This window comes from Anser cygnoides, chromosome 7 (assembly GCF_040182565.1).
Source record: "Anser cygnoides isolate HZ-2024a breed goose chromosome 7, Taihu_goose_T2T_genome, whole genome shotgun sequence".
NCBI lineage: Eukaryota > Metazoa > Chordata > Aves > Anseriformes > Anatidae > Anser > Anser cygnoides.
Window position 1 is genome coordinate 26,469,033 of NC_089879.1, and position 24,234 is coordinate 26,493,266.

The 24,234-nt window shown below is 36.6% G+C and overlaps 1 protein-coding gene across 24 annotated transcripts in view; it reads left to right on the forward strand.

Annotated features, from left to right (window-relative positions):
* Positions 1–24,234, forward strand: part of CTNNA3 (catenin alpha 3) — a 488,378-nt gene that overhangs the window by 416,188 nt on the left and 47,956 nt on the right. For 21 of the 24 annotated variants that reach the window (XR_010833024.1, XM_013173300.3, XM_067001100.1 and 18 more), the window contains 2 exons: positions 7,359–7,451; positions 15,930–16,111. Coding sequence is in view for 21 of the 24 variants with exons in the window: in XM_013173300.3 (XP_013028754.1) it covers positions 7,359–7,451; positions 15,930–16,111 (275 nt within the window). In the remaining 3 variants the exon portion in view is untranslated. Of the gene's footprint in view, positions 1–7,358; positions 7,453–15,929; positions 16,112–17,169; positions 17,797–24,234 lie in introns of those variants that run through there. The other 3 variants (XM_067001108.1, XR_010833026.1, XR_010833025.1) reach the window with 3 other exon arrangements.

Here is a 24,234-nt window from a genome sequence, read left to right on the forward strand (position 1 = left end):
TGTGGGAAGTCCATCCACCATTAGGTGAGATGAAAAAGCAAACTAAAAATTAAAGAAAAGCCATAAAAAAGCAAACAGACATGAAAGATGAGGAAAGAAACAAAGATGCTGTAATATAAAGCTGATCAGATTTTTGCTGAAAGTACCTGAAATCTGTGACTGAATCTAGCTGAGTGGATCTTAAAATCATCCCCTGTGCTCTAGCAGACTCCTCAATCCCATGCACAGGGTGTCAACCAGTTATGTCTTGGAAACCTCCCAGGACAGAGGCTACACAATCTCTCTGGGCAGCTTCCTTCCTGCTGGGCTGTCCTCAAGGGAATAAAAGGTTTTCCTTATGGCCGGGCTGAACCTGTTGTCCTTCATCCTCCTGCCATTCTCTTCTGTACAGAGTCTAGCTCCATCTTGTTGATGACTTCTTCATAGGATTTGTGGGGCTGCTGTTAGATGTCCTAAAGCCACCTCTTCTTTAGGTAGAAATAAAGCCCAATGGGAGTCAAAACTGGATGAACATGTGCTTTCTTGTAACAGCCAACTGAGGGTGGATTATTGCTTCCTTCATCTGCTGGTTACACTATGGTTCATACAGCCCAGCATAGTCCTGACATTTCCCTGCTGCCAGGGCACACTGCAGGCTTGTGCCCAGCTTGCTCTCTGCCAGGAATCAGGGTCCTTTTCTGCTGATGTGCTCCCCAGCCAGGCAGCCCACAGCTTCTTTTGTTTGTTGCAAGGGGTTCTACTTTCATAACTGCCAGGCTTTGCATTTTTCCTTTAGAATTTTATAAGGTTCCTGTCAGCCAAACTAATACAGCCTTTGTAAATGTCTCTGGATAGCACTCCTTCCCTTAAGCATACTGACTGGTCCTTCAATCTGGTGTCATCTGTAAACTTGCTGAGTGTGCACTTCATCACCTCCATCAGGCCTGTGCTAAGGATGTCAAGAAGGATAGGTAGGCAGGGTACAACCTATGAATCCCGTGAGCCTGATCGTGTGAACAGTTCTTAACCCATCTAGTTGTTCACCCACTCGAATAACCACACTTGGTTACAAAACCTGGGAGATGGTGTGAAAAGCCTTCTATAGGACATCCACTGTTCTTCCCGCATCCAGAAATGTGGTCAGTTTGTCATACAAGGTAATGAGGTTGATGAGGCATGATTTATCTGTGGTATATCTATATTGACTCTTAATGATCACAGCTTTGTCCTTCATGTGCCCAGAAGAATGTTTCAAGAGGAGTCATTCCATGATTTTCCCAGAGGCTGGGTGATGCTGAGCATACTTTACTTTCCCAGTTCATTATTTTGACCTTTTTTGAAAATGGGAACCGTCATGAAATTACGAAGAGTCAAAATGCAAAGCATCTGTTTTGTTGCCTTTGGAGTTAGCCAGTCCTACAGTAATGATGTTTTAGAGTCCTTTTTAATATGCATGGGTATGATAGAGGAAACAAATTCTATTTTCTTATTTTCAAATGTTAGAGTAATGTTTAGAAGTAAAAGTACTCAATTTCAAACACAATTACAAAATTGTTAGGCCATATATACTTTATAAAGTTTTCCTGAAAAAACAGGAACGACTACTGAATTGGCTTTTCATTCTGTCTTCAAGCAGTATTATTTCCATGATAAATTAAATGTCTTAATTAGCTTTCCACTAGATGGAGCAACTGTATGTCGACCCAGAAGAGGAAACAGAGAATACATTTTCAATAATAAAAACTACAGATCACTTACGTTAAAAGCTAATACTCTGTTCCTGTTAATTATCAATTTTTTGAGTTTAAAATGGAAACTTCAAACTAATGTGGTGTTTTCATTTAACAGGCATAAACAAACGGTACGCTGACTGGAGCTGTGTATCAGTTGGCATTGGGTTCAAGTCAGGGACTTTGGTTACAATAGAGGTGTATCATTGTAATATCTATGATCACATTTTTCTGTTGAAGGAGGTACCTTTTGAAGGAGGTCAGTTTCCAAACTTTCTAGATTTCAAAAATACCTATATGCTTACAACAGCATAACTAGCTCAGCATTTTCAAGAGTAAAACTCCCCAAGCTGTTGTAGGCATTATGTGAGAGTGGCATACCTACCAAGTGCCATCAGTTCTTCAAGAGGTACAACCAAACTCAGGGAAGGAGAGAATGAAACCAGAGCTGCAATGCAGGTTTTCAGCAAAAGGGGTGTAACTATGGATAGAAAATAGAAGCTAAAACTCTCTGTGCCAACTTCTTCAGTGGTGACAACTTCTAATTTTTACTTAAAAATGATTTTCAGAAGGCAGTTCTCAAAAACTTCACTTTAAACCTTTCAGTTTAAATTGAAAAACCCTGTGCTCACATCCTTCCTGTCTCTCAGGCCAGTTCTTGAGAAGACCATTATCCTAATGTATTCTCAGTGAGAACTAAAAACCCAGGAATTGTCACCTGGTGCCAGGCTACTGATATGTCCGTCAGTTTCTAACGGCGATAAATCTTAACTTTTTGTCCTGATATCTTGGAGTGGAATATTGTAAATTGGCTAATTGTTAAACAAACAAACTCGAGGCATCCAGTAGTAATACAGTAAGTTGTGTCCCTTACTTGAAGAGTTCACTGTATTTACTATTTTTTAAACCTCAACTTTTTACCATGTAACATAGTCTTACTTGTATTGAAAGTACTTTCATCTCTCTGTTTTGAAGGTCATTATTTATTCTTACCAGTTATAAATTACAAAACTGTTGGTTCTTTGCTGAAGTTTCTGTTCTCACCACTAATCTTAAATTGAAATTACAGCTTAGATCGATAAAAAATGTTTGCACTATTTTCTCTTTTAGTGACAGGAACTGTTTGTCACCTGCATTTGAGGATTAAGTACCTGTAATGTGTACAGGTTATAGCAGGATAACATTTTTACTGCTACTTGATGACAAATGTATTGACAGCAGTTGTTGACAACACTGCTATCAAAGACAAAGTCCTGATCTCCAATTTAATTAATAATGTTAGCTTTATATCCATAACTTCTCAAATAATATGCAGAAGATATTTTTTAAGAAAGGTTCCAAGAACAGCTTTCAAGAATAGACATATGATCATGTTATAAATACGAAGGTTAATATTTATTATAGTAGTGAGATGTCATAATATTGACAGTTTAAGAACATAGGATTTTAATTTGCCCTAAAATAATGTGCTTTTTATTGTTTTCAAAACAATATAATTTTATCAAAAATCTGAAAAGTGTTTTTAGCGAATTTGAAATAAGAGAGGAACAATTATGAGATTATTAATAAATTGAGCAGGAAAAATACATAATGCTTGCAGTTTCTTCTTCCTCAGGTATATGAAAATTGTCAGTCTGTCATCTGGCAGAATTAAGTGGGGGATAATATTGGTATTGTGAATAAGAAACAAAATACCAAGCACTAGCTAAATATTTGTGAAGGGACCATTTATGAAACATTTGCCATATATTGTTACATTGAATAACATAATTCTTGATGTGTTGAAGTTTGCAAATACGGGCATTAGTCACATTTTCAGAGTAGAACATACAGTTGTTTTAAACCCATTCTGCTCTTAGTGAAGAACATAATAGGCTAAATTCTGACCCTAGTAAAGTGCATACAAAGCATTTCTATTTGCTGCTGTAGTATTACATACCACAAATAAATCTGTATTTGCACTGATATAATACAGAGATCACTCATCAGCTCAATCCTGATGAGGTGTTAGTCTGCACTCCTGTTTGGTATTCATTTGGGAAAAGGACGGAGTGTGGGGGGACTGACACCAAGTAAGGTACAGTAAGAGAGCATATAATGACAGTTTAAAGGCCGATATTTAATTGAATGTTAGATAAGTGGAGATAGCTTCTGTCCTTCCATTCCCATCACGATGCCTCTGTTCGTTTACACTATATACCTTGAGATTTTAGACTTGGATCTCCATTATTTTTTAGCATCTGAGACTGTTTATTTGCAGGATTCATGTTTCATGAGTGTATGTGACCTTTAAAAGTGAATGATCTAGATAAAGTTATTTGGACAATCACTTTTGAGGAGGGTCTGCATATAAAAATCTGCGTTGGAGAAAATTCTGTAAAAAGTAGTCATACATGTTGTTCTACAAACTTGGATTGAAAAGCAAATAAGCCAAAGAGAACAGCTGCATACATTTTGAAAGGACTGGCAGTTTAAAAGGACTGGCCAAAAGCCACACCTCAGTTTTATTAATTACTCTCTGTAAAACTCTAGTAGTAAAGCAAATGTAAAGGTTTTGCACCAGAGGAGTGATATTTGTTTTACAGATGAAAATGTGAAGGTAATGTATAGGTGGAAATCACCCACGTGTGATGGTATTGACTTGCTATCGTGGCTTTAAGTTGTGTATCAGCAAGGTGTAAAAATCATCAGTACTATAGAATTGGTTATAAATACAATGTAGAGTCCTCAGCCTGAGTCCTCGGAAGCAAAACCAGTGAGAATGCGGATTTATTAAAAACTCTGAAATATGGAAAGGAATACAAATTTACTGTGTAATGCTACAGCAGGAATAACATAATCATAGTATTAAATATGTAGGGACATACTTGAATGTGCTTTTGTGGGGGTCAACAAAAGCTTTTTGCAAATGACCAAAACTGGTCAGAATTGGGGGTCAGGAGGTTGGGGCAGGTGTCCTGTGCCCCTCTGCTGCATCAGCCAACTCTTCCATAGCCTTATCTGTAAACTGCTCAGGTTTCATCTTAAAATTGAATTCTCCCCTTTTCCAGTATTCCTAGGGGATGTATTCCTGTAATTCCTGTAATATTCCTGTAACCACCGGAAACCTTTTTGCTTAATTTTCCTGGTTTGAAACGATCTATTTTGAAAAATTTACTGCCGTGTCTCAGCCACGTTTATAGCTTCTTACTGACTGGATTCTTGCACAGAACTTAATTTTTACATCAACATTCTTCCTTACATTTACTGGAGATTCCTTACTTTGTATGTCTGTCTTAATAGTGAATTTGCCACTGATGTCTTGTAATCGTCCTGTCACTGATTACATACATCCAGTCTTCTTCCTTATCTGTCACTTGCAGTCTCAGAGACTCCAGTTTCTGTCAGAGATTCGTCATAGCCCTAAATATTCAACCTTCAACTAATTGTACTTTGAAATTCCTTCTATGCTTCTTATCCCAGTTCTGAAGCTCTGCTGCTCTTCCTTTACAAAAAATCTGTTTAGGGATATTACCTTCTTTCATGTTACTAGAACTGGTAGTCTATACTCTTAATATAAAAGACCAGTTCAAAGATGCAATAACATTTTCTTAGTGTAGAATTCATAATGAGGCTTTAAGACCTGCCAGGAGTTGCATTACGTTAAGTTTTCACAATATGGAATACCCAGATACCCATGCGTTCTCACATGGAATGTTTACGTAAGTGGTGGATACATGTGTCATTTAATAAATATGGACCATGAAGGCAATATGAACAACCGAGAATCCTGCACTGAATTGTATAAAACAGGTATCAAGAAGATAAAACAAGTATTTCCATTTTTATAATTATTACTATTTTAAATTTTTGATGCTTTTTGTCTGAAAATGAGTATGGTTCATGGTTTGTGTTTGAAGATTTGATAAATCGGAGCTTTCTTCTTGAAGCTTGTGTCCTTTAATGCATGGATATGTGTTAAGTTTATCATACCAGTAGTTGAAAACCTGCCAAATCTGGACTTCCAAAACCAAATATGAGAGACTTTATGACAGTGATAATCCTTGCCTGAAAATAAAATGTTTCTTTTCTCATTTACAAGTAAAGTGTGTCCAGGTGGGTGTATTGTGTTCATCTTTGCCCCCAAAGTTGACTGCGTTTCTGTTTTCTTGAGGATACCTAGGCATATTTTTCACCATCAGCATTATATTTCTGTCAATTTGGCTTTGAGTTATTTATTTCTTACTCTATTATCTTACTGAAATTGCTGTAATTTTGTTTAGTGAGTGAAATATACTTCTGTGCTTTGAAGTACTGGAGTGCTACTTAAACCTTGTTACAATGCTGATGTTGAAGTCTAGTAATGCATATTCCACCTGCTGGCCACAGAGGCACTTTCCCAAATGGTACAAATGTATGCAGGTGCATTTACACAGTTTAATGCAAGTGCATTACAGTGATTTGGATCTAAAAAGAAAATAACAGAATGGTGTAATGTCCATCAACAAATATTGTTTATGTATAATCTGCAGTAAAAAATAGAAGGTGAGAATACATAGCAATTCTGGATTAAAAAAAATACATTTGACATGATTGAAAATTGGGTAAAAGTAATGATGACTTTCAGTTTGTGTTTTTTTTTTTTTTCCCTATGTGTCTTTTGGTAGGCCTATTTAATACTCAGTATCTTTACAAGATTCTCTTGGGACTTCAGGCTTATGTGAAATGAAGAATGGCACTATTTCCTTGTGACTGGAAGGTTAGAGTTCAAGCTGGTAGTAGATCATCCAACAGCAGATCTGTCACCAGTTATTTATTGAGTCTGGGCTTTAAATGTGAATCCCCTTAAGACAAATGAAAACTTACCGGGTACCCTGTTGCATTGTCAGAACTAATATTAATTTTTAAATAGTTTGCAATTCTGAATTCTTTGTGTGCTTCATTGTGTACTGTTTTGTTAGTATGGTTGAACTTGCTTTGAATGTTTTATTTAGCATCCCTTATAAAGCCACATTCAACACACTTTATTAACTAAGCTATTTATGGTAAAATTCAGAACCCTTGCAAGAAGAATATGTTGGTAAGTAGGAGGAAGGAAATAAATTTGAAGACTTGAATCATACAGAATATGTCTCTTGTCGTTTTGAGTTGATTTGCTCGTGTATTATCGAAGAAATCAGTATCCAGAAAATGTCAGCAGTACAGTATGTACAGTACACACAAGAAGACCAAAATTGCTTGTGATTTGAGTGTCTCACAGTTACATTAGTGCATCATAGTGGGTGTATTAGTGTTTCTATACAGGGAAGAGACAGTAGAACAAACCTGTGCATCCATTCTGGTCATGCAAGTGTTTTTTTTAAAGCACATTTGCTAGAAGCAATAACAGAAGATTTAAGCTTCCCTAAGTGCCTAAGCAAAAAGCTTCCCTAAGTGCCAACTTTAAAAGTCAGTCCTTTAATTAAAACGTGGCTATTGTGAACTAGTTCAAAGCTGTCTGACATGATTTTCTTGGTTAGCATGTAGTAGCCAGTGTAGTTCTACAAGACTTGTGTTTTTTTTTTTTTTTTGTCAGACATTATCTTTAAAATCATTATCATTAAAATGTTTGATATCAGTACGAAGTTTCCTAACCATAAGGGAGAATAACCTTTTCAACATTTTTCCCAGACACCCGAGGAGCTAGAAGATGTATCTGACCTTGAAGAAGACCATGATGTACGTAGTCGCACAAGTGTTCAGACAGAAGGGAAGACTGACAGGGTATGTATTACACCACTGTATTTAAAAAACAAGTTGTTGAGGGGAATAATGCTATGAGATTACTACTCCTATGAAACCACCTAAAGTCATGCAGTGAGTCATTAAAATCGTGTTCAACTCCTAATAGATTTCTGAAAATGTGTAGAGTGCATAAAACTGGTATGTATTACCTGAGAGAGAAAACTATAATTAATTTAACAAATACACAGTGAAAATGTAAATTAAAGAGAAAATTCTTACTCTTCTGGATGAAATTCTAAAAGGTTACAGTTTCATCAATGTGTCTTCTTCTAATAAAGGTTAGGTTAATAAAGACTATATCTGAGTCTTACCTGTAGCCTGCAAAGCATATTAACCAAAAATAAGCTCTACATGTGAGAAACTGCACGTGCACAGAAAAATGAAGATGTCTGCAGTTCTAGCCACTGCACTGCACGAGTTACAGACTTGTTCTTCTGTGAGTTCTTCTGTGAATCTGTTCTACAGATTTCTATAGAAAATTCTATATTACTCGGTCAGTGAACCCATAAGGAAATATGCAGAACTTACCGTATCATTTGGCAATTAGATCAAATATTTCTGGAAGTTCTGAATCATGTTTTGCTGCTTGTATAATCATTTAACCTTAGGAGTACAGTGCATTACTGGTTATTCTTTACATTCACACATTTTGTAAGAACCTATGAATATTTTGAGTAGCAAAAGGCTTCTTAATACAAAATTGACATATATAGCAAACATTAATCTTGTCTGTTTCCATTTTATAAATGTTTCAGCAAAATTGTAGACTGGTTGCAACTTCTTAAGTTGAAAGACCCCTGGGGCTGGAAATGTCAATTTTATGACTTGTTTGTAGAATACCTAGAGCAACAACAGATTTCTCACATTTAATTTAGTCTAGTACTACTACCAAAATAGAATTTAGAAGCAATAGAGCTAGTTGGAAAACAACAAATTTTTCAATTCAATAATGATACCAATAAAACGGGATTTTTATTTATATTTGTTTTCCAGCAAACTTGCACAAATTTATTTTCTTTATTAAGACCCTAAATACTAATAAAAAATTCCAAAACAAAAGCTGTTCACTTACGTACCATTTCTTATTTCAAAATGAGAATGAATTCTGAAAAATGAGGTAAGTTATGAAGGAAACTGTGGTATTAGAATGATGCCTGGTTGATCTTTTAGAAACTACTGTCAGTTTATAATTTCAATCTGTGTACATACAATGAGTAAAATTAAGTCAGTATTCTCTAAAAAAAAGTTGATTTTATTGGCTGTATTCCATTTTCAAACATAATTCCATGATAACTTTTGTATTTCTTGAGGCTAAATTAACAAATCTGGACAAAAAAGGCTTTTCTTGACAGGGGTTATATTTAGAAGCAGTGTATTTAGTATAGCTGGGTATTTAATCTGTTTTCTCCATGAAACAAGGGAAAACTTATTTGCCTTTTTAAAGATGTGCATATCAATTATATGTTAATTAACTATCAATTGATTCTTAAAACATATGGCATGCAGTGTAACAAGTATGAAAGATTATTCTCACCTTTCAGGGTAAAATTTCAATTGCAGTTAAGAAAGGCAAACTTTTCCTTCAAAATGTTATCCCTATGAGATGATTTGTTTGGAACAGGTACAGATGGTGTGCTGAATAGTTTCATAAATATCCCATAATGAATGCACTGGGAAAACAGAAAAGGTAGGCTTAGGTGTTTGCTATCCTACAGTAATAACAAAGGATTCACTAATGCTCTAAAAGATCTTTAAAAGACACCCGGTCTTCCATGTCTCAGATAAACCAAAGTATTCCTTTAAAGGGAATTTTCTTTGAAAAGAAAGCCGTAAGTAACCTGTACTTCTAGACATCTACGAAAAGGAAGAAGTAAATGCTGAGGACTGTTGTAGGTAGAGTGCTGGCTATCAAAAATAAGAGGCATAGGCTGTTGTGGAGAGATCTCCAGGATACGTTTTTCCTTGTACTACACCGACAATGTAATCTGCACTGTCAATGACTGTGGTGGGGAGAGTAGAAGGGACATGGTTGAATCTTCTCCGATGTCAGATTTCTCACCGCTCCAACAGGGAGCTGGTGTCTTTGAAAGAGCCTTTTTTCTTTTTTTTTCTTTCTTTTTTTTTTTAATCATGATATATAAAGCATGTAAAACTGAATGTGATGTGTATATACCACATGTAACAAGCGCTACATCTTATCTCAGAAATCCTGTTTTTCTTACATAGGTGAATCACTACATTTTAAATTCTAACTTTCTAGAATCTGTCTCTCTCTGGTTAGTAGTGAGATAACAGGACTGAGATGTAATCTAGTATTTATATTCTTGACCTTGCACATAGGTAATCTTGGAAACATTACTTCATTGTCTTTCCCTGAGATAATTCCAGATCTTGAAGATGAAATTGATGATGTTTATGGCACCTTCCCACATGGTGGGAAGTCAGTAATTAAACTGCATAGCGATGTTAATTATTATTTGTACCACAATTCTATATCCATGAAGAAGTTCTTTAGGAACAAATCCTCAGCTACTGTAAAAACATGTGCTACTTGCTAATCGAAAGAATAACACAGTCTTTCTGATTCGAAAGCCAGATCTACCATGCAAAAAGTGTTCTTCCTCTAGTAGTTGAGTCTAATTACTCTGTAAGCTCAGTAATTTTGCTTGAGGAAATTTATGCCATCATGATCAGCGTTAGTCCATTGAGGTACTTTGTGGCTTATCATACGATTTTGAGTTGAAGAGAAGGTCAAGTAAGTATTTGCCCAGTTAATTTTCAGCCTTGGAAGACAACGTGCTTTCTGAAGTCAGGAGAAAAGTTGAAGGGCTTGAAGTTACAATATTAATGAATAGAATAGATTAGCTTTATTTTAAATATATTTGTACAGGTTACATGTTCACATTGAAGAATACATGAAATATTTTAGCTTGCGCATAATCAGTCCACTTACAGATGATGAGCAAAAATGCTTTCAGGCAAGCACCCACCCATGTTTTTTCTCAGTTCTGCAGATGATTTCATGAATAGAGATAAAAATGTGTGAGAGTTAGATCTACTGCTATACAGATCTGTTGCATATTATGTTTGCACAACAGTTTGGTGCTGATGAAGAGTTGACTCAGTGTTATATTGTGAATGAGAAAATCCACACTGAATTATTTTGCTGTTTTATTTGTATTACGTCTTAAATACAGTGATCATTAATACGTATCTAAAAACGTTCAGCCTTGAAAAGACAGTCTTAACCAAACCCTCTGAGAGAATAGATATAAACATTAAGAAGACCTGCTGATATTTGCATAAAATCTTTTGCATTTGCAGTCTATACAGAGGGTATGGAAGAGTTCATCTGGAAGGGACCTTCAGAGATACCTAGTCCAACTGCCTGGCCACTTCAGGGCTAGCCAAAAGTTAAAGCATATTAATGAGGGCATTGTTCAAGTGCCTCTTGGGCACTGACAGGCATGGGGCAGGCATCAATTTCCTCTCTAAGAAGCCTGTGCCAGTGTTTGACCACCCTTTCAGTAAAGAAGTTTTCCCTGATGTCCGGTCTGAACCTCCCCAGCTCAGCTCTGTGTCGTTCCCGCATGTCCTGCCATCTGTGACCAGGGAGCAGAGACCAGCTCCTCCCTCTGCACTTCCCCTCCTCAGGAAGAAAAAGTAGGATGTAATTTAAAAGTTAGTGGGCACGTTTTATTAATTTTAACAGAATCTCTTCTAACTCTATGCTATATTCAAGAAATGTTCTTATGTTTGGCATTTATCTTATGTCTGCCTTTGTGATAAAATATTCAACTGATGTGCACAGATTTACATATGACAGCTCTACAGAGTTGTATATAACTTACAAATTTATAAATTATAACAAAAAAACAATCACAGGTCACAGTTGGAAAATATTTAAAACTGATTGAAATGCATCACTGTCTTTTGAGTTGAAGAGATCTTGTTTACTTCCAACAAATGTCTTTGAAGCCAGTGCCCAGCTGACTGTAGCTGGGGAGCAAAAATTTAGGTGGGATGGTTTCATGCAGTTGCTGAGCCCTTTGTGGAATAAAAAGCTTAGCACTCAACTAGGCAAAGGAGGGACATGAATCTGGTCTTTTTGGATCTGTGCTATTACCTTTTAACTAAAAAATGTGAAGAGCATGTTATTTTGTATTCTTGTTTTTAAAAGCTCTGAAAAGAGTCTATCCTCCGTGGTCCATCAGGGGAGTTGGGTTTATTTTCTTGGTAACACAAAAAATTGTAGAAAATCAGTGTTTTCCTCTTCTCTCCTTGCCGTTTCATGGTACTGCAACTTATAAAGCAGGAAATGTTAAATAGTTTTCAAAGGGAAGCTCTTCCCTTCAGAAAGGATATTCGGCTCACCTCTACCTTAGACAGAGGGAGTTTTTGCTAATGTAAACATCTGTTTGGATGTATTGTAAATCATTCTATTATTTCTTTTTCCATCCTTCCTCCCTGTAAGAGGTGTGCTTTTTGCTAGAGAAGAAAGAAAAATAAGAAAAAAGATAATGTGTCCTCTCTCTTAATTTTTACTGATATCTTCTACTGCAGTAAAAAAGCTTTGTTTTAGAAGTAATGAAAAAAATCATTTTCTCTTCGTGGACAAAATAATCCTGCATTCATGTTATAGCAGACATTTAATTTATATCTTTATTTCACACGTACCCATATGTTTTCTATTTTAATGCAAGGTCATGTCTGCACTTAAAAGACTGTATGTACATTTGTTTTATTTTGTTACTGAATATGTTTTTAAAGCAGTATGAGGGAAAGGAAACAGAAATCAAGGTCAGAATTGTAGTTTCCTTTGCCCGTTTGTTCCAGTGGATAATGTCTCATTCCAGCTGAAAGTCATTTGCGTTGGCATATAACAGGATACTGTATGTTTGACTGCTTTCATTAAGATGTCATCTTTCTTGTGGTTTCTAAATCCAGGCCTGTGTTCTTCAACCCAAAACAGTGTAAAAAGTAGTACTTCAATTCTTCTGATTCTGGAGCCTAACTCTTTATTTTTGTCTGTTTCATATCATTCTCTGGAAGTTCATCTTAGAGCCATGAGAAAAATGTCTTGATCTTACGTGGTCTGTTGTAGGTCTTTTTTTTTTTTTTTTTTTTTACAAAACAGGAAAAGTACTGCTTAAAACACTCAGTTACACTTTCTAATTCAGTGACTATAATTACAACATACTTAGGGAGACCTGTAATTTCCAGTGATTCATATAAATGGAAAAATTAGCCTCGTGACAGAGTGATTCAAGCAAAGATAAAATCTCTTAAATAGCCTGGTTTGAAAAACATATTCATTACATATTAAATTGATTACCTGTTATACCAATTATAAGTAATTCAGCCACTGCCGTAACTTTCCATTTTAAGTATGGTAGGTGATGTTTTGTAAACAAGAATAAACCACAAGGTATTTATTACTGCAACATAATTACAGTGTGTTAATAGTTGCCATTTGTAATGCTGAATTCTTGATAGTCTACTGTGCAAGAGGTGGACTACTTCAGAGAGCAGGTGATAAATACAAAACACTGTGAGAGTAGTGCCATGAAGATGAGCAGTACCAAAGACCTTGGTCGCCCAGCCTGGTGTGGAACATAAGGTATCTGCATAGAATACCAGTGCAGCTGATTTCAAATATCTTTTTTTTTTTTTGTATGTATGCATTTAATCATTTCTATAATCATAATTCATTGCTTCTTAAGAAAAAGTTATAGTAAAACTTGAGGCAGTTGAGATTATGCTGAAGCCTCATTAGGAGGAAGAGGAGCAATGAATAAACATACATATTTATATAAATATATATAGAGAAAAGCCTGTAAGAAAATGAAGTCTCTAGTGATCCTGGCAGCACCCAACATGCCATTGTTGTTCCATTAGGTGGGTCTCCAGTCTCTCTGAGAGTCTTCTGGGTAGCAAGGATCACAGGTGTAGGACTTAGTGGTCAGAGGGAAGAGAGGGCGTGTGGGAGAAAGCATTGTGTCACACGTTTTTTGCCTGTAGTCAGTTACTTAAGTTGAGCTGTTCAGTGCTCATGTACCAAAGCAAATACAGTCTAGATGACCATTGCTGGCTGCAAAAAATGAAAGAAAATGTGGGATAATCTTTCAAATACTGCTTTATCTCAAGTTCCAGATACAAATCTGAAAGAAAATATGAAAGACAGAATTTACTATGGGATTTGCATTTAATGTTTTCACGTTGTTTTCATAACATGCTTTTCTCAGCGTCCCTGCAAACTTTCATTTATATATCCAAAAATTTAAAACAAAAAGAGCTCTTAAAAAGGTCAGAAAAACTTGATGAAGTTCTTAATTAAATACAGAAAGTATTTTGAATTCATAAAACTGCCTTTTCTTTATCTTGGTGTGGTTATCATGCCTCCAAAGGCAGTATACTCTATCTTGTGATTCGAGTGTTTTCCCTCCGTGGGTATGACAACTCTGATGTGACTTGCCGGATTGAGTCCATCAACTTCTAAAATCGGTTAAGAAACATTAGGAGCATAAGTGAAAGCTTGGTAGTCCTTTTCTAGAGTTCATTTTTGTTTTTTACTACGAATTCCAACAGTTACTTCTTTTATGCATTTAAAATATCAAATCAACTGCGACAAACCTGAGCTTTGCTTCAAATCACCTATCAGGACTTTTAAGTTTTGGGGAATTGATACCAAAGAATCCCTTAGAAGGCAGTTCCCACTGTTGGATTATGTGTCTGAATTGGGAGCAGGCGAGCTCTGTTCTGGAGATGCAGTCCTGTAGGAACTGCCTCCTGTACTTAACAGCCATTTGGGGATTTAAGCTTCTGATTCTATGACTGCAGAGCCAAGGAAGAACATGAACTTCCTGAAACTTCTCATTCAGGGAATCTGCTTTGTACTGAATTTGATTTGGCTGACACTGGTTAGAAAATTGGCAAGAGCAGTTTTTGGTTCTGGCTAAATTAATCCATGAAATTTAAAATCACTTCCACAATAACTGCAGATTTCAGTTTACTGGCAACTGAACCACGGTTGCACTTCTGCTTGATTCCATCTGAAATAAGAAATTAAACTTATTTATAGTTAGTTTATGTAAGTGATCTTAAATTTCCTGATGGAAATAATGCACAGTACTTAAAAAAAAAAAAAAAAAAAAAAAAAGAAAGAAATCAGGAAATCACCAATAACACAATCCCAAACAATGACAGGTTTCATGGCAAACTTGGCAAACTGTATTTTTCTTCTGTTTCTGCTTTCATAGTGAATTTACACCATTTATCAGATCAGTAATATTTAGGTAATGTGTCCTGCATAATATGAGAAGTAAAAGCTCTAAATTTTTCTTGACAGATCTTCATGAATCAGATACTTTTTTTTCGCTTATTTGTTAACTGTGTTTTGGTTTTGGCTACCTATTATTTTTGTCTGCTTCCTGGCCTGTGTGTCACAACAGCAAATGTATCTGACCCTTGTCTGGTGCAAACTGATAATCTTGCTTACGAAGAAGAATACTAGGGAAAGTATTTCCATTCTCACCATGCTGCATTTTTAGAAGTTGTTTCAGTATTAATATATTGAGCACTTCTAAAAATAAACATAATACTTAAATATAGGAAGAATACATGTGTTAAGTGTATGTTATGATTCCATAGTCTGAAATTGCACAGAATACACCACTTCTCTAGCTATACTAAATCTTAATTTGAAACAGTTTTAGCTTGTGGAATGTTTGCAAACATACCAGTCTAGAGCTGCAGCGTAGTACAGAGATGTGTCCTACCTGAGCCCAGTTTGACTGTGGCTGCATTTGAACACTGGATATTTATTTTTCTGTTGGCATTCAAGGTACTTGTTTGGTAACTTTAGTCCCGTGCTGATTTTCTAATGCGTTAATCTGTTTCTTTATCTTCTTCAAAGACAGATGATGCAGATTTGAACAAACAAATCTTCACCAGTTCTTAAAATGACCCTGGGGAACCTTCTCAGAAGAGAGGGCAAGCACACTTGAAAGTTTTAGGAGCGTTAAACCTTTTTCTTTGTACTCCTCTATCTGAAAATATATTGCATTTTATAACCTGCATATATATCATACTTAATAAACAAACAAACTAGGCTTCTCATTCACAGTAAAAGGAAAATCTGTCAGTCATATTTTACAAAGGCTGTTTGGAAGAATTTTTTCTTGTTTCTCTGACTACATTAATATTAATGGTTTCATGGGACAGCACTGTTTGCATTCTACCAACCTTATTATTTGACCCAACCCAATGGTAGTGTAATGATTTTGAAATTCAAAGGTGCTCAGGCTGGAACAGTTGGCTCAGGCCACAGCATGTACAGATATGTGTTTAATAATACCCAGCAATTAAAAAAAACCAAACATCTACCACCACCAGCAAAAACAAAAAACCCTCCCTGACAAACAGAAGTTAAGCAAATAAATTTATTTTATATTTCAGGCTAAGATGACTCAACTGCCAGAGGCTGAAAAGGAAAAGATTGCTGAGCAAGTGGCTGACTTCAAAAAAGTCAAGAGTAAGCTTGATGCAGAGATTGAAATATGGGATGATACCAGCAATGACATCATTGTTTTGGCCAAGAGGATGTGTGTGATTATGATGGAGATGACTGACTTCACACGGTAATTATGCAAAAAATGCTCTTCAGTACTTATAAATTTTGGAGGCCATTGTCATATTGTTATGACAGGAAATAGTAAGTTTTTAATGTCAGTTGACAGTGTCTTTACGAAGTTGAGTGGCTAAGATAATGTAATTAGCTTTACAATGCTAGCTGGTAGCACAGAAATGTTGGAGGGGAGGTTTGAAGTTTTAAACCATGCTTGTCCTTAAATCTTTTCTGTCGTTTTTCATTTGGCTTGTTGGAATATTTTTAATTTTTTAACACTTTATTTCTCCTCTCAATGAAAGAAAAAAAGAAACAATCATCTTGATTTTATACTGTATTTCTGTCTTGTCTGTTACTCTTCTGTTTGTACCATACCATGCTGTCTAGCATGTAGTATATTCTAGTCATGCATAAAACATACTGGACAGAGCATGTCTGGTGTATACATTCAGAGTCATGCATATTTTACATTGCATTACCTGCTATTGCTTTCATCAGAACTGTATAATGCTACTTTACTTTATGTAGCTTGGGAAAACAAAATGTCCTACAGTAGACAGCTTTCAAAACTGGTATTTCTCTCTTGACCGTATGTTCTGTGCAATAACTGTATATATGAAACAATCTTAAGTTCAGAAGCTTTTTCTGCCCTGTACTGAATATATGTTCAGTAAATTTCATCAAATGAGTTATACCAAAGGTATGTACTGGTTGTTGTGCATTTCTTTTTTTTTTTTTTAATTTAAGATTTGGTTATTAATAACATTGTTATTGATAGGCAGGTAAGGCCTTAAAACACGAGCGCTCTTGCAAGACCTTTCATGTCTCATAAAATAAGTCGCTTCATGCAAGATACGAAGAAAAATCTAAGCCTCTTGGGCAGATTCTTCAGGGGTGTAAATTAAGAGTTGCATACAGCTGAAACAGCTAACAAAGCCAAGATCTGGCTTAGGCCTGTTCTCAGGAAGACAACTGTAGCATTTATCGTGGTAGCCCATTTTAAATTCACCTTCATGTGAGAGAGTCAAAAAATGTATGTTGAACTCTGAAATCCTTTTATTCTTTTTGCAGCATACAATTTGAGTTGAGACCATTGTAAAAGAAGATGTTCTGCCCTCAAGTCAGGCTTTACAATTGAAGTCACCTCTCACCAAATTCTTTGAATTATTAGATTTATATTAATCAAGATTAACAAGGCCAGTTCACGTTCCTAACTTTGCATTTTTGGCTCTCTGTTGAAAACAGCATAATTTGCAGTTTTGAGTCCAAGAGCAGTTTTTGCTCAGTGTTGCAGATCACCAGAGATTCTGCTGAGAACTGTGAGAAGACTCTGGTAGAAAAACTTACCTGAGGGGAAAACTAAAATCTACTGGGATGAGAGAGGGGGAATCCTATTCTTTACTTCAAAGTACATTAAGGAACTCTACAATATTTTAAGATGCATTTTGATGATTCTCTTCCCAGTTTTAGGAAGTACACTAATCTTTTTACTTCATGGATGTTTAGACAATAGTATGAGAAACACAAGTATATACAAAATACTCGTTTACTGCATGCTTGATGCATAAGTTGTAACTTCTTTGGAGTATGGCTATCCTAACAAGTCTATTGTTACGTTTCTAGGACTGTTAGTAACAGAAGCCAAGTTGTCCTTACCATATTGTGTATGCAGTAATGTCTTACTTTGGTACCTTACATAACTTCATCTCAAACTGTTAGAAAGCTGTATTTGATTATGTCCATGTACGTTTTCAAGTCAGTTCTCTTCTGAGTCATTCTACCTGTTGTACGCTCCAAAACACTGGAATCACAGAATAGAGGTTACAACATAGCAGCCACACCTTCCCAGAGGAAGCATATACATATCTCCCTAACCCGATGCCCTTTTGGAAGTAATTTTGTTCCACATTTTTCCACGTATTTTAAAACAATTCAGTCCTGCATTTGGGACAAACTTACAAATAAACAGTTATTTCAAAAGCACTGCAAGGTTCCTTACCAATAATGTTATTTGAGAATTGTTGGACAGCTTAGAAAAAAACAAAGTATTTTCTTACTGAGAGAAAAATACGTGCATTTGGGACTCTAGATCAATAATGTACCTAAGCCTGTTTATTAGCAACACATTCAGTTTCTGTAAAAAGCAGCTTTGAAAAACAGTAACTTGAGAAGTCATACAACAGCTTTGAATCAACTGCTTAAAGAGTTTTAATGGACCTTTCTTAAGACAACTCTGAGTCATATGAGCTTGTTGAGCCCTAATGTAGTTATATAAGCACTTTAGAATTCTTTGTTGCATTAAATTATATTTTCTTTAATGTCTCATATTTGTAAGCAAGTACTCTTTTGTTTAGAGTGAACCAACTGATTCACAGGCCAAGATTTTAAACTACAGTACAGTACACAGAGACACTTACAGATAGATCCTACAACCCAAATCCAAACTAGACTCTTCTTATAACCCTTAAAAGTCTACCTCCACAGAGGCCAATTCTGGTCTGTTCTCTTCAATTTAGATACCACCCATCAATACAATGAAACAATGTCACAAATATTAAAATCTATATATAAAAGCAGTGAGTTAAATTAATTGACTGCTTTATGTCTATATAGATTACTTCCATAAGTTATGTTTGCTTAAAAGCTCAGTCACAGAGCTATCTTCAATTTAAAGGATGAAAACTCATTCACTGCAGAGGCAGAAGCTATTCCTTTAAAATAGCGTATTCCCACACAGCAGTCTCTGCTGAAAAAGTGGAAGCTCAAACCAGAACAAATGAATCCTACTTTGGAACTGGTAGGGGGTAAGTTCTAGACTGAGTTTTCAAGTTGTTCCTGCTCATTGTCCTCTGGCATTTCAGATGTCAGAGACTCGAGACCACAAAGGGACAGAGGTCAAACCAAGCAAGCTCTTACTAGCACTTAAGTCTTCAGCCATCATCCTATCACACACTGTTCTGTAAGACGCTGGAGAACTCTTGCACATGAGGAGAATTAAGTAATTCAAAATGACTTTGAACAAAAAAAAAAAATACGTTAATTATAAAGTCATCTAACAAGGCCAAAAGGAAAAACTACAGAGAAATCCCGTGAATCTCATCCTCACCCAGGAAACAATGCTTTCAAAAGCTGAACAAAGAACTGAAATGCTGCTTTCCCTTCCCTGTGATGCAACTGATAAACATTCTCTAGTCTCCAAAATCTAAACCTTTGGAAGACGCTCATCAAGATTAAATAAAAGTGAAGGCTTTGTAGTGCATTTGAAGGGAAACAGAAATCTACTCAGACAATAAATGACAAAAAAGGGAAATCCACTATTTACCTGAGTAGCATCCGCTGCAACAAACACAAAATGTCATAATCCTTTATGTCTTCTGTGCTCAAGACCTTTGAATAGAGAGCTCAAACCTTAAGACAAGCTGGTGCTTGCTGTGGCCTCAGCAGTCTTCATCCCTGGATGGTTCACGGGGAAGGAAGTGAGAAAGCCAGCTGTGTTCTCAGGCACTGCCGGTCACCTTTGGTATAGCAACAGTAAGGGGCAGATCCAGAACAGTTAACCTATATTTTGGATAAATAAAAATGTTTATTTTACTAGACTTCATCTGGCATCAAACAGTAAGCTATAGTCACTGCAATTTTACCCCTGCCTGTTTTGCAAGTGCGACTATCATCAGCAAGCATTTCACAAAATGCATCTCACTTGCCATTGGTAATTGAGACTTGTCTTTTTAAATGGCAACTAACATCAGAGTTAATACTAGAAAAATAGTAAAGATAGCAAAATAAAGGAAATTAACATTACTTTAAAAAACAAATCTAGCAAAATCAACCCCCCCCCAACTGTCCCCATGTTATCCTTATTATAAGCCAAAATCCTGTAGTACTTACAGAGACTGCAACCCAGCGTAACATTTTTCTCTCAATAGTAGTCTTGGTTAAGACCCCAAGTGCAGCTGCCAAATCTAGCAAATCTCCACACCTGCTAACAACTACAGTCCTGAGTGTTAATTTAGCTGCTGTCCCTCTCTAGTGTTTGCTAGGGAAAGCAAAAGCGGGGACCCAAGAAGAGGGTAGGATGCCAGTTCTGTACTTACTGGGAGTTGAAGAGACCACAGGACTAGAAGAAGAGAAAAAAAGGATTCCATTCCTATTCAAGTTCATCCACACAGCTCCTCATCATATCTCACTCTTTGCCCTTCCTGGTGTCCTAATTCAGAGTTACTCATGATCCTGCTAGTTTCTCTTCAACAGCGAGACTTTCCTGAAATACTATGGAGCTCTTGCATTGCCCCCTCAAATCCACTGACCTCTTCACCTTTTTCTCACCCCTCTTAGCCCTCAGATTTCTATCATTTCCATTCATCCCCACCCGTCTTGTCTTGCCCCTCCCCCCCCACCCCTAGTCTGTCACTGACAAACAATGTGGCAATACATATTTATTAATATCATCTTATTAATACAGTAATAGTACCTGCATTGCTAAAGCCCCTGAACTGATTGATGCCATTAAATCTACAGTTCTACTTTGGGTATATATAAAAATTCCCTCTCATTGCTCATATCAGAGTATTCAAAGCTCATCATTATTTCAGTAAGCAGTTTGGGATCCTTTTGAGAGTCCACAGGCACTTAATATTTGCATCATACGAAGAGGAAAAAAACAGCTCTCTTTAGACTTCAGCATTTCATCAAAAATTACCTAAAGATGAGAAGTTGTTTTGTCAAAAGCAGTTTTGTCCCACTGAGACATCATAAAGTTATTTTGGACCATTCAGCTACATGGCAAAGTAGATGAACTCTCTTAGGGTTCTATCTTGAAGCTAACTTTGACCAGAACTAATTGCATAAAGATGTTCTTTATGACGAATTCATTTCTAAAGCAAGTATAATTTAGTTGTGTGCACATATTTGCATGTTTTATCATACTTGTTTTGATGAACAGAACCAGTAGGATCTACTTCATACAACATGGTAGATTAAACAGATAAGATTTTATTGTTAAAATGAACAACAGAATTGCATTAGCTGGAATAGTATAAATGTTAACTAAGATCTTGCAGTACTTGCAAGATACTGGCTGTCTTGCCAGAACTGCATGTCTACTAAGTAGTAGCCGCAGGCAGTTGTTCCCCTCCAGTGGAAACATGGTCCCTCAGATACATGATGAAGTGTTGAGATACATTGAGTTAAATCACATCATGCAGAATCAGCTGGTGTTGCTCATTCCTCTTGCATGTCAGAGCTTCTAAGGTGTATACAAACTCAGGTTTCACAAATAAGTGAGGATTTTTGAAGGGATTTTGATGGCAAAAATCGCACACATCATCCTCTCCCACTTCAAAAGATTGAGTGGATTTCATGCATGGTACTATATCTTTATTCATATGACATTTGAGTGATAATTGATGGTATTCATGTGGATGCTCTTGCAGATATGTTAGCTGTAAAGAGTTTCAGGTATTTCCTGAGGACGTATGCCAGCAAACATTTATTCAGAAATACCATTTGCTGTTCTAGTGGTCTCCTTTTTTTTAGGGCTCATTATAATTTCTTAAAAGGCAGTGTTTTTTTTTAAAGTGCTGAATATTCATACTCTGACAGATTTTTTTAAATTCTTAAGACATCTATATTTGTTCTTTTATACAACTCTATTTCAAAGTGACAGTCACCTTGGGGAATGTAGTGCTGAAACCAAATGTTCCAAGCTTTGTTCTTCCACCTAAACACAAAATCTGGTTATCACTCCATAGTCAAGGTATTTAGATATCCAACTTACCTGCAAGTTGAATGGATTTGATTTTTTTCTGTTCTATGCATAATTGACAAACAGTAAAATATTCAGGTATGTTTTGTATATATTTGTTAGAAATTTTAAAGTCAGGATTTACTTCAGAACTGTGAAAAACAGGTTCTAAATGGATAAAGACGTTAGCTAAAGAATGGGTTAGGTGAGAAGAATGACACATACAATGTTGTTTGCTAATTTGCAGGTTAAGAAAATGTGTTAAATACTCATAAAACAATACAGTGAACAGCTAGTGACCAAAACAATGAATGCAACATTGCTTGCTTTCCTCTGCAACGTTAACATGACAAAATGCATCTAAACCATGTGTAAACTAACTTCAGTAAGCAATTGTTAACCATTGCTCACACTTAGACCAGAGATACTAAAAGGAAAGGATAAACCAAAGCTCCTGTCAGCATCAAAAGGAGGAAATGGGGTAGTTGCATACACATGCTTACATGCATTGGCTTTGTTTTGAATCTACATTTTATGCCTCTGCCACTTACGCAGCTTCCTTCCTGTTATGTTTTCTGTTGTTCCTTTAAACACAGCCTTTTTACAGTTCTGTTTTCACCTTTCCTGCAAACTAGCCACCTGCCTTCACTGTCAAAACCTTTTGGTGTACCTCTTACCTCTCTCACTACAGTGTTTCCAGTCAGCTCATAACATCCCTAATAAATATATATTCCTTTGCCACCTTCAAGATTTCATTTTTAAATACATCCTTTCTGTGCTGTACTTGTGAAGCTCCTTATTCTCATTCATATCCCTCATGGAAATGCACCAGGTTATCGAGGATTGGAGATCAGCAAGTGTTCTAGCTTGCTGATCTCACTTCTTATCCCACAGTCCAGTCTCATCTTGATGCTTATTCATTTGTTCCTACCAGCTTATAGAAGAAATGAGGTTGGAAGGGACCTCTGGTGGTTATCCAGCTTTTTCAGAGAGACTGATTGCTACATTAGATCAATTTGCCTCAGGGGCACATCCAATCAGGCTTTGAAAATTCCTGAGACTGGAGATGGTGTTGTCCAACCTCTCTGGGAAAACCTTGCAACATCCCCTTTTTCTAACAGGAATTTTCTAGCTGCAGTTTATGTCCTACATACCTCACTTTTTTATTATTATTTTTTTTAACTGTGTACCTCTGAGGAAAGTGTCCATCTCCTCCATATCCTCCCCATTAGATAGGGGAATGCAGATTAGTCTCTTCTTTTGCATTCTTTTCTTGAGGCTGAAGAAGCTTTGTTCTGTCAGCCTCTGTCCCATGCATCATGTGCTCCTGCCCTTCCTCTAGGCTCTCTTCAGGTTGCCAGTGTCCTGTAGCACCGAGGGCCCAGGCAGTATGAGGCAAAGTATGCAAGGTGCAGCCTCACAAGGGTTAAGTACAGGGCCATCACTTCCCTCAGTCTGTCGGCTGTGCTGCTGGTTATGTATGCCATTATGCAGTTATCCTTCACTGTAGAAAAACACACTGCTAACTCATGTTAGGTCATTTTATGCAAAGTTATTACCCAGTTACTTCTCCCCTCCAGTTATACACTGGTGTTCTGTTCCAGATACAAGACCATGCATGTGCTTTTGTTGAAGTTCACGGTTTGTCAGCCCATTCTTTCAGCTTGCTGAGATCCTTCTGAACAGCAGCCCCACCAGGCAAGTTTCAACCACTACCTCAAATCAGTATTGCCTGCAGACTTCTGAGGGCATGTTCTGTCACCTTAACCTTGTTAAGGAAGGTGTTAAACGGTATTGGCCCCACTGTCAGCCCTGAGAAGCACCACTTAAACAATCCATCAAAGTTTGACTCAGACCATTATGCTGCAAGACCAGCAATTCAGCCAGTTTCATCCACTTCATAGTCTACCTGTCTAGCCAAGTCTTTGATTTGTCTGCAAGGATACTGTAAGATTGCTAAAAATGAAGGTGAACAACATCTACTGCTGTCCCCACATCCACAGAATTAGCTGTTTCATCACAGAAGGCAGTTGGTTTGACAGACCACTTATTTTAGCTGCACTGTCTTTGCCTTATCATACTGCTGTCCTCAGTGTTCCATCCTTAAGGACTTGCTCCATAATTTTCCCCAGAACTGAGGTAAGGCTTTTGCCTGTAGTTTTGCAGATTCTCTTTACCTTTTTGAAGATGATTTGAAGACTGGCTTGGAGTTGTCTGTTCTTTCTTGTTACATTACAAGCTCTTTGGCAGAGACCATTCCATTGTGCTGTAGGTGTACAGAATGTTCTCCAGTGGGAACAGGACAGTCAGGTTTATAGCAGCAGTTGCTGTAATGATACCTGAGGTATAGCTTCTGCATTCTTGAACATTTAATCACACATCCTGTTCCTTTC